Below are 12,040 nucleotides of genomic sequence, written 5' to 3'. Positions count from 1 at the left end.
AAGGTCTGCGCTCTAAGAGAGCTTTTCTAGTTTTGCAAATAGTATAGGCCTACTATTTGCAAAATGTCGTCATAGGAGTGACGTCATTTGACAAATATGTAGTACTAAATGGAATGTCCTACATGCCAACACTCTGATATAGCTGAAAATACACATAATCATGTGAAGCTCTTTCAACCAATCCCTAGAGGATAATTTATTGACCCAAAATAAAAGAACTATATCTAAAAATCCATTAAATAACAAAACAATAAACTGTACTGTGTATGCCAATTAGGGCCTGATATGTATTGCATGTATAAACATAAAAAACAATTTTTCCCTTCTTGAACCTGAATTGCAAATGCACTAATAGCAAGTATGTGGGAAGGCAAGACACAAATGGGCTCTCGGGACACTTTATGTGTGCCCAATAGAAATATCATGTCTCATTCCTCCTAAAAATGTATTTTCTGAATCCTTAAAGTGATAAGTTCATATTCTCAAAATTCCACAACACTGTGACCGTTTGTCACACCGTTTCAGATACAAACCACTTTGGCATAGACCATACAAATAAATGTACTTTTTTTTTCCCCCTCTCCTCTGAAGTCAGGCATGATCCTACCATCCCACAAACACACACACACACACAAAGAGCTGTGAAAATGATTTGTAACTGAAATTTGACAGAAGGAAGCAGTGGTGATCTCACACTGCATGACTCTACAAAGATGACCTGTGATGCCAGCAGAGTTCAGAAAAGGAAAAGAATAGTTTATTTACTTGATGTACAAGTACTTGTCTCTGCAAGAATATTCTTGTGTAATGTGCACTATACTCAAAAGTTTACAGAATATGGCACAGATGGACGGAGCGGAAAATCTCAGCAATGAAAGACACACAATGAGATAAAACAAAAACTTCTGACAAGCTGAGATACATTTTTTTTTAAAGAAAAGAATAATCAGACTCAAAATACTAAAATCAAATCAAAGTTGGGGATTTTACATCTAGAATTTTGTCACCTTCTCTATTAAGTCATAAAGGCAGTGACAATACATAGGTAGAATAAAACCACAGAGTTGACAATTATCTCGCATACGTTATACTGTATATTATCTATTTGTTTCCTGAACAAAAGTACCTACCTGTATGCAATTTCTGAGTGAAAATATATCATTCTGCTAAAAGTGCTGGATAACAAGTTCCTACCGCAACAAGATCACCATTCTGGAAACAGCAAAGCAGAAATATTCCCTCATGTTCTGCATGCAACTCTTCTAAAATGATGCATTATTGAGAATATCCACATACAGGGCTGTCAGAATATTGCCTTCATGCATAACCAGTCTTTGACATATGACAGAAGAAGTACATTGTATATTCAAGCACAGGTTTCAACTTGTAAAAACAGGTAGGATACAGCTGCAGTTTCAGTTTTCATTCAGATGTGTTTGTATCACCCACTACTCAGTACCGGTCTGAGACTCGACTTGAAGACATTGTATGTCTCATTTCATTTATGTATTCTGTTACTGAATCTTCCACAATCTTATTTTATCTCTCTCTTTCTCCAGATTTTCAGACATGTTTGCATTTCATTTGCAACTTGCAAGAATAACTTAAAATCACTTATAAGATAAATTCCCACCAAGCATGCAATGGACACACACCTATTTGTGTTTAATGAAAACTGTTACGTACGATTGTCATGCATTCCCAGTAGAGCTGTTTCACCATTCCTGTACTTACTAACTTTCACCTCTTTTGGGGAAATCAACTCTTGAAAAAGGTAATAAGAGTGTCTCACTTCATGAAAAAGTAAAGTAGCCTTTAATTGCAAATCTACGTGTATACTGCAATTTGATCAAACCTTGTCCTGTTTTGATGCATGCAATGTCACATACATTTGTATGACAAATGGAAAAAAGTCAGGTATCTGCAAAAGAGGTCTGCAAATTGTGAGAAATGATAGCGTTGACAGCACATATTGGAAGTGCTATCATATATCCACATTTCCTACTACAGATAAGGTATACAAATTTTTTGATGCATTACCTTTAAAGAATGACAAGTTAATCAAATAGGTTTACAGCACAGCAGGCTTTTTTTTTCATGTACGTGTACTACATGTAGCTTCATAAGAGCAATTCTCAAAGAGAACAACTTATCACTGTTGATATTTGACAGTGGTTTACAAATACTTACAAAGAGAATCATATCATTCTGCTACAAAGACATATACTGCTTCTACTTTTTCATACTATGATGTCTCCAATGCTCAACACACAGCAATAATCAAATAACTGCATATTACATGTAGCCATAACACGGACAATAGATTTTCAATGAACTTCACACAAACAGCAAACACAAATAAGTATTTTGAAATAAAAACTTTCAAATCTGATTGCAGCACATCTAACAAAAAATGTCATACATGCATGCACAATGTACTCTTAACATATGTGAGTTGGATGACTAACTGGAAAGCTGAAAACTTTGGGAAATTCAAGATAAATGAAGCAGATCAATGAAAATCTGTGTTAAATTGAATGAGAAACAATGACAGCTTTATCTGCCATATCATCTTCTGTTCAAACTAGTTATGTTCAGCAGCAGATGATGTCTCTTGCACAGAACTTGTAACTTTTTTTTTCTAACAAATATTACCAAATTTGATTTTTTTTTTGACTTTGCATAAAGGTGTTGTCTCTTTCTTTACTGGAAGATTTGCATAAATATGTCCATGTATGTATGCATGCATGCAGTGGTAGTTGTATAGTACATTGTATTTGTATATTTTGACCATTACTTCACATGACCTTACATACCACATGGACTATGGTTGATTTAATTTTCAGTGGTTTTTTGATTTTTTTTAAAATCATATATTTTGACCATTACTTCACACAATCTCTACATACCATATGTACTATGGTTGCTGCAATGAATGTGAATTGTACCTTAAACGAGCAAAAATCTATTTTTCTACAGACATAGCACACATTCTACCCTCACATGACACAGGAAATCTTCAGTAAATTACACTAATGTACCACTTCAAATGCATTCCAGCCATCTATTCTAACAGTAATGCAAACAAAGAGGGACACAAATATTACAGAGGATAGCATTACAGCTAACAAAAACACAAACAAACTCTCAAATTGCTTAAAGGTAATTTAGCCTTGTCATGTACAGAACGATGCCTCTGTTCCTGAACCACTGATTTCTGACCGAAGAGGTAGACGATAAACAGAATCCAGAAATTATCCATCATCTGTTTGTGCCATCTTACCTCGCCTGATGTGTAACTAATATAGATTTGCCACACATGCTATTGGCTTCTTTTCTTGTCAGCAAGTGTTATGTTCCGAGTTGTTTCTCTTGATTGATATACAGTGTCACAAACACTGGGACAGATATTCCTACAAACATTCAACAGCATCCCCCAACAGTGAAGACTTCTAACATTGATAAATACATATTCTCTGGAAATTAATGCTTATCATATATAAATGCATTGCATATGATTATATACATATGATTGGCAATATACAATGAATAAAAATCATCCTCATTTAATACAAAGAATTAATGGTCTATAAAAATATACATATGCATTTTCAACTTGAGTTTGCTCTAGTTTGCACCAGTCCTAGAACTAATTTGAAATATATACAATTCTCTGTACAAAATCAGTATATTCCAACATGAAAGCCCATGAAAATAGTCATAGTTGGTTGTATCACATCACACTTAATTTGATATGGACAGATATAGTACTACCATGACATCAGTACATGAAGTATATTCATGTAATTAAAATTTTGCTTTTCGCAAGATACAAAGTTGTTGGAAAATCGATGTTACTTGCATCACAAGAAGACAAAGATATTGCATAACAACCAGCTGGACAGCTAGCTAGTTAGGCAGATAGAAATCTGAATAGATAGAACAAAAAAGATAGACTGATAGAGAAATTGGTAGATAAACAGATGAATGAATGGTGTCAGAAATATTTGTGGTGTGAAATTTTTCTTGAATTGGAGCCGATGGCCTTTTTTGCGACATCAAATTTTCGCAAATTGCCATTAGCATTCAATGCATAGCGATGTAGATAAAAAAAAACCCTTTTGCATGCATTTTAATTCCACGAATCTTGGCTCCTTGCAAAATTCACGAAAATTTCATGCCTGCCAAACTTTCTGGGGTGGTATTCTGAGGTTGTAATTAAGTCTGTAATTAACTTCGTGATTAAGTCGTGAAGTTAATAGGCCCTTAATCATGGGCAAAATCGGTATTCTGAGGACGTAATTAAGGTAAGATTAAGTCCCCTGTAATTATCTTAGGTCCCTCCCATCTACTTGTTATTCCATCCAATCAGACGCGTTGTTAGAAGCCAAAATGATGATTACACGCGCAAATATGCCCTCAATGCGCGCTCCTCCACGCCCCCTGTAATTACAACCCAAGAGCTCCGTGCGCACACTCCGGTATTTGATTACAACCCCTCACCTACGCACGCGAAGATCTCAACCTCTTTGCTCATATAAAATGACAAAATTCCTCGAAGATCGGCTATATTTCTTTTTTTCTCTGAATTCTACGGATACCATGATAACAACATTCAACCGCTCCTCGGTTACCGAAGACGGTAAGCATCGTTGTGGCAGAGAAAACACAATGTATTGCGTGATATCGGAATAGTTAATGACCATCTTTGGTATCATTAAGTTTTCCATTAACTTTCATACTTAATTACACCCTCAGAATACCGATTTGTAATTAACTCTGTGATTAAGTCCTCTCAGAGGTGCACGCGCATTGATACGCGCAAACGCGTAGGTCCTTCCCGCCAAAACGCTTGTTGCTATGGTAGTTAATATACCCCATACTTAATCATGCTCTCAGAATACAAATTCGGTAATTAAGTGCTAATCAGACACTTAATAAGCTCTCAGAATACGGCCCCTGGTCTTACAGTACAGACTGACAACAGATTGGTTGTTGCAGGGAAGGAGATAAAGACAAGGGAAGATAGAAATAGATTGAATATGATCACAAATTACAAACAAGGGCTTTAGACACATGACTTCTAAACTGGAAGAACCCAGACATCAGGTTGGAACTCCGTTGACAATCCGAACCTTTGCTGATGATCCTGCTTTTCGACTGTGGACTGTCAACACCTGTATTTCAGAGCGATTGTAGTTTAGGAAAGGGGGAGGGGATTAAAGTGAGACAGTTAATAAACAGACATCTGGGTCTCGTTTCATAAAACTTGTAATCAGTAACAACTGCCACACTTCTATGACAAATTTGCTCTCAGCCAATCAGATGCAAGGATTTTAGTAGCTTATAACAACTATTGTAACAGTACTTGTTATTGATAACAAGTTTTATGAAACAGGGCCCTGAATATTTCAGGTGTAGCAACATCCAGGAAGATGGTATAGTACCTTTTGGGAGCACAAACATAAATGTGGCGAGCACATAGCCACAATAAAGATGAATGAATTCCACAAAGTTAATTTGATATATTTGGTGCAAAAATCATTATGATGGCTATCTGGGTAACATTTAACCCTAACTAGGCCGGGCTATTTAGGTAGATCATAGAGCCGGGGGGGGGGGCCTCCCAGGCCCCCCCTCCATATCTTGGCCGTCGACCGCGCGATCGCGACGAAAATTTGCACACACACTGCTTATGACGTAATTTAAACTACCACGAAGTTAGATTTAGAAAAGAATTATCATTTATGCTTAATTATGCTAATTTATGCATAATGATGCATGAAATCAGACAATTTGGTATAAATCACTAAATAAAGCTCAAAATGGGCACATTTTTTGTGTAAATATTCTTCTTAGTGTCCTGAGCAAAAATAAGAGAAAAAAATTGCGCAATCTGAAAAAATTTCTTATGTATTTTATTGTTTTGTGAATTTCTTATGTATTTCATTGTTTTTTCGACTTTATGTTTTTCATTGTTTTTTTGATGAAACTTGTCCATGACATTGTTCCGAACAAGAAAATATGTTATTTATTGAATTTAATCGATAAAACCCCAAAATAATCATGCTGTTATGAAATTTGCCTGTAAGCACAGTTTGCATTGAAATTGTACACGAATTCACGTTTTTGAGCAATTTTTGGTCTGACACACACGTACATATTTACGCGCAACTTCGGAATCGGGCACCCGGACATCGCAAATTTAGTGTCAAAAGATGCGGGAGACTCGAAAGAAAAAAGTCATGAAACGTCACGGCGTTAGCTTTTCGCGTTAGCGATACATCGCACGAAACGTCGAGGGGGGGCCTCGGAGGCCCCCCCGGCCTAGTTAGGGTTAACATACAGACAATATTTTACTTTTCTACTAAACAGAGAAAGGTATAAACTCTGCTCAGATCTTTGCACCTTCAACATCAATGTTTGGAAATGGAAAAATCATATTCAGTTCCCTCTCATTTCAGTTACGCAGAAGGCAGAGATAACATTTAAAAAAAGAAATCAAATTTAACTTCGCTGATGTGCTCATTGTCTTTATTTTAGTCTCCTCGCAGGAATCATAATTTTTCACCTGTCATTAATACAAAAAAGTTCATGGGCATGACCTCACATTTGGGGTGCTTACCTTGTTGCCACGGTGTTTCTGAAACACAAGGCCTGGGTAGCGGTAGACAGAGTGTGCATACATGGCCTCCCTGAACTCTTGCACAGTGGCTGTCTGGGACCACTTGGTGCGCACTCTCTCCGAGTTTTTCTACAGACAGGGAAAGTGAACATAATTCTACTGATCTATGTTCTAAGATAAAATGTAACTATGCTCCAGTTCAAATATGCACAGAAAGACAAATAGATGCAAACACATCAACATCTATGTATTCACTTCCTCAAATATTTCTGTAATGAATCAAGTTAAAGACAGTAAATACATGCATAAATAACAATGCTTCTTTTTGACATATTACATGTAGGGTCAAGTAGTCTCAGCATATCCAGGGTAGGATCTCATTCCTGTATCCAGTATATATCTACAAAATATTCATCTTCAACTTAAGTCACAAAGCAGTGCCCAACTCCCCAACACAACAGTCTAAACAATTGTTCAAACCTGCCAACACTCTTGGTAGGCTTGATTGTTGTTGTTATTTAAAAACAAAAACAAAAACAACACAAATAACAATACACCTCTGGCTTTTATCAATTAATGGTAAAAACAGACCTTTCAACATAGAATGTAAAATTATAATTAAAGCTGATCTTTCTCTACAACTCCCTTTGGTTAGATTATGAAACCAAAGAAGACAACATACCAAGTCTGCCAGTGGGAACTTCCCTGAGAAGCCCTGGTCAATGTCCAAGTTGTTGAGGTCAATGAAAACCTGCCCCATATCCTCTGTGTCGCCGATGAGTGCTTTGTCTAAGACGTGCAACACTATGTATCTGATGTAAGGAAAGGAGGACAGAGAGAATACTCAGAGCTAATTGAGGGAATATTGTACTCTGAATTTGTACTTTCACCACAAAAATCACACATTTTCACAAGTTTATACACTGACATGTAGTTTGGTAGCCTTTAAAGGGTTTTACCTACCACGCAATTTCATTAACAGCTCCAAAATTGATTTGATGCACATCTATGTGCCTGACCAGATACCCCTAAATATGCGCACACTGAAAAACAAAATATATACAGATGCTGTTCAAAACTGAAGCGATTCATGGGTACTCTAGAGTAGCAACAGAAAGTTTTACATGCTGAGGAAAATCAATGTAATGCTTTGACATCACATGTAAATTTGGAAAGGCAATGAAAATACAAAGGTCACAATCATTACAATATACATTTCTGTCAGTTGCAGCCAATTAAAAAAAACCAAAAAAAAAAAAACAACCCACCTACACAGCTTGAGAAGATGATCGATTTTTACTAAGAAAAACTTTATTCAACCAAGAGGCCAAGTGAAATGCAAATATACACACACACAAAAAAAATGTGTTTCCTGCCAATAAACTTGTCAATTTGTCTTGTGTGTGTGTGTGTGTGTGTGTGTGTGTGTGTGCGCGTGCGCGCGTGTGTGTGTGTGTGTGTGCATGTCATTTAGGTGTAGGTGCGATGATGCTGTAATTCTACAGAGCCTTGAGAACCAACTGCATGAGAGAAGACAAAATGGTGTCATCATCCAACCTGTTTTCAAACTCCTCCTGGGCGACTGTGAAGTCAAAGGTCTCTTCCCAGACTGGATCATGTGTCTTCTTCTCTACCTTGGTCTCTTCCACCTTGTGGATGCCTGGGATGATGACCTTCACATAGGGGTGGGGCTCTTTGTTCGCATCACGCCTGACGAGTCCAGTAGCATTGTGGACGGTAATCTTCAGTGTATCTGGCAGCTGATACCCCAGTGTGATTTCAAGTTCACCTTGGATATCCAGATCAGTCTATTGTATTGTTAGAGTAAATACAAACAAAATAACAAGTGAATGTTTATTCTCCAAATGGAAATGCAGATGCACAAGGAATGCATTTATTCACACTTATGTAGAATTGTTAACAATGTAAACCAGGTAAATGTAAAATTGCATAACATCAAACTGAAGTAACTCAAGACAACCCACTGGCATTTTGACATAATAATCAACAAACTCTAAAATTACAGTTGTCTCTCTTTTGTACTTATAAAGGAGAAGATAACGCTTTAAGATAGTTTCTAGGGTATACAAGCTAATATCTTGTCCACATTTAAATACCAACATGTTTACCCACACACACATGCACATATACAAACACACATAAAGTAAATAAAGACAAATATTGAACATTGTTTAGTTTTGGTTTGAAAACTAAGAATGAGCAGATAAATATGCAGATGGACTGCTAGATACATTCAGAATATCTAATTGAACAAGTAGTCACTACACCAAGTTTCTACATCAAGAAAGTTTTATTAGAGACTTCTATAAAAGTGTTGCCAAGTAGTGAGACTGGTGTAAGCATGAGTACCTCAGGCTGAAGTTCAAACCACTTGGTGATGATGTCGCTGAAATCCATCTCAGACAGGCGCACAATGTTCTCTCCCATGAAGTCTGCCTTACCGAATGGGTCATGGCTCAGTACACGCACCCTCATCATGGCCTCTTGGATTTCGTCCTCATTGAGAGTGAAGGTGAAGATCTCATTGAAGGTTGGGTTGAGGGATTTCTTGACATACTGGGTGGCTTTGATTCCCTCGCTGTGCTTGTCAGGGATCATCTCCAGCTAAGAGATAATAAAATCGCACAATGGGATCACTAGAACATAATAACTTACACAATTACCAGCCTCATCTACTGAATATTTGATCATATGTGAAACAATTCATAAAAATCTACCTGGAAATCTGTGTCAAAATATTATCAATCAATATTTCTGTCACATTTTAATCTTTAACTTAGTTGGTCGGAAAGTCTAATTCACTCTTTTAAAGTTCTCCTTGACAAAACAAACACGCAAGCAAGAAAAACTTGCTCAACAGATAGACTTCACATTCTAGGATACACAACCTACACGAAGAATGCATCCAGCTCCCATGTTGCTGATACTTGTAATGACAGCCCTACTCCTATTGCCTGTGTGGGCATCTGTGCATATTAAGTTATCAACGTCCTGATTTAATGCAAATGAAAATGAGAAAGAATCTGAAAATAAGTTTTTGAACTCGTACTTGAACATATGGATCAGAAGAGCGTCCCCTCATGTCCTTTGCACTGAGATCCCTTGCAGAAACCACTTTCACCAAAAGCATCTTATGCCTGCCGTCATATTTCAGAGAGAGTTTGACCTCTCCCTTAGCATCACCCAGGGTCTTGGTTACAGCAGGATCCATGCGCTTGAATAGCTGCTTCAGAATAAAGATACTTTCCTGGAAATTTGGAAGAAAAGCGATACATAAGAATGATATTAATAATCTCAAAAACTTCAAACTTGTCTTGATATTGCCTCAGCATAAATATTATCAGACACCACAGAATCTTGAATTAATGGGTTAGCACATTTGCTTTCTCTAAATGAAAGTAGATCAGATCCAGCCTACGGTACTACGAGTAGAAAACAAAGAGAATAAGAAAGATTGTTTTTGACCAATGGAATGTCCATGATCCACGCATGATAATGTACACATAACATATTTACATCCAAAATTCTTGTGATTTAACAGTGTGCCAGGATAACTTGGGAATACTACACCAAAAAATAACTGCTAGTAAAACTAAATGATGGAGTGAAGCATGGCAGCAATAGAAAGTCTAAAGGTACAAAAACACCACTGTGAGTCTTAACAACTAACTACTACATGGTATTAGATCTAGGTTTAGACAGAAACCACTCTAGTCCATGCCATGTCAATGATTGTCATTCTTCTATTTCATTTGCAACATTATCTGATCATTAGATATACCGGTACTACAGAATCCTCTAGTGACCACTAGGAGTTCTAGATCTACATTAGAAAAATTTACTTCAGTCTTCACGCATTGTCAACTGTCATCACGCATCAAGACAAAGTAAGCTAATGTCAGATTCTGTGTTCATATTGCATTATACAGGGGGCAGATCCAGGAATTCCGCAAAGGGGAGGCGCCTTTTTATAACATAAAAGGGGGAGCACACGCCCCCCTCCCTATTTTTTATTTTTTATTTTTAAGAATCTATTTCTGTTTTGTTTTAACAAAAAAATAAGAGCGGGATCACACAAGGAGCGCACCAGTGAGTAGCCAGGGTTAGCCCCCCCCCCCCCCCCCCCCTCTCTCTGCCAGTCTGGATCCCCAACTGTATACTGTGACAACATTTCATTTTCACTCACATTATATGTTTCGAAATCATCGCCCTGGTCTGTAATCAACGTTGCTGGAGTTTGATGTCGTCTCTTTTTGGCCGTGGTCATAGCCCGTGCAAGTTGGGTAACCCGCTCATTGTCCGAGCGGAAATTCTTCACACCAGACCCCGCTTCTGCTGTGGGCGCACTCTCTCGAGCGCTACCATCAGCACTCGTCGAAGCTCCCATGTCGAGCTTTACTAATCACATGAAAATGAAGAAATTCATGCAGTAAATTGTTTCATGAAATTGCCTGAAAAACTTACTCACTACGACCTCAATATAGAGGCCAATATATATTGCATATTAATTGCCAGAAGACTGAAAAAACAAATCCCAATACGGAGACGGCCGATCAGGAAGTATCGCATGAGCATCAGTCCGCCATATTGTTTATAGAATGACGTCAATGCGCCATGGTTTCTGATCGCACTACACTTTGAACGTGACGGAATCGAATCGCAATCGCTGCGATATCGCACACCAAACACTGATGCACCAGCAAGGGCACACAAGCGGGCGGAGAGCAATTAGTCTGGTAGGAATGGGGGGTTCCCATGCACCCCTCGAACACATTTTTTTAACTTACTTTTTTGTAACCCTTAGGGTGTCTAGTTAATGATTTTTTTTTTGTTCCCAAGAAAAAATCGTGTCCCATGGGGGTCATTGGCGGCCATCTTGGCAGCCATCTTGGATTTTCAGGGAAAATCATTATCTTTCATAACTTTTGAACTACACAGCATAAAATTATAAAGAAAGCATTTCTTCAGGGTGAACGTGACACGAGGATTCGATTGCAATGGTTATTTACGTGATTAAAGCAAGTCTAAAACAAGAAAAGCCTAAAAATATGCAAATTTCGGTGTCATTTTCACCGAAAAATACCTAAATAGTTTAACTTTTGAATTACACAACATACAGGGACAAATAAAACAGTAATTCAGAGTTAATATGGCATGAGGAATCTTTTGAGAGAGTTATTTACATGATTAAAGCAAGTTACATACAAGAAAAGTCCAAACATGTGAGGAAAACCAGTGTCGTTTACTCTAGAAATATTCCCAAGGTTTATATACATGACAATCTCATATCTCCTAAGAGTAAACTAACCTCTTTTTCTTAACAGTCTTGTAGGAATGGGGGGTGGGGGGTCCCATGCACCCTTTATTTTGTATCCCTTAGGGTGTCTATTTTGT

General features: G+C 37.5%; 1 protein-coding gene across 1 annotated transcript; it reads right to left on the bottom strand.

The window, feature by feature from the left end:
• Nucleotides 1-5,105: 5,105 nt before the first annotated feature.
• LOC139717200 (synaptotagmin-1-like) lies at nt 5,106-11,075 on the bottom strand. The gene is made up of 7 exons (XM_071628701.1): nt 10,833-11,075; nt 9,696-9,893; nt 8,996-9,250; nt 8,183-8,433; nt 7,308-7,437; nt 6,626-6,754; nt 5,106-5,177 (listed from the first exon to the last, which is right to left on the bottom strand). The coding sequence occupies exons 1-7, from the start codon at nt 11,031-11,033 to the stop codon at nt 5,106-5,108; spliced, it is 1,236 nt and encodes a 411-aa protein (XP_071484802.1). The 5' UTR covers nt 11,034-11,075.
• Nucleotides 11,076-12,040: the final 965 nt, after the last annotated feature.

The sequence above is a fragment of the Diadema antillarum genome, unplaced genomic scaffold (assembly GCF_040938485.1).
Source record: "Diadema antillarum isolate AM-2024a unplaced genomic scaffold, OU_Dant_1.0 scf00000072, whole genome shotgun sequence".
NCBI classification, from domain to species: Eukaryota; Metazoa; Echinodermata; class Echinoidea; order Diadematoida; family Diadematidae; genus Diadema; species Diadema antillarum.
The sequence above is the reverse complement of the archived record's forward strand: the minus strand, read 5'-3'. Positions and strand labels throughout refer to the sequence as shown.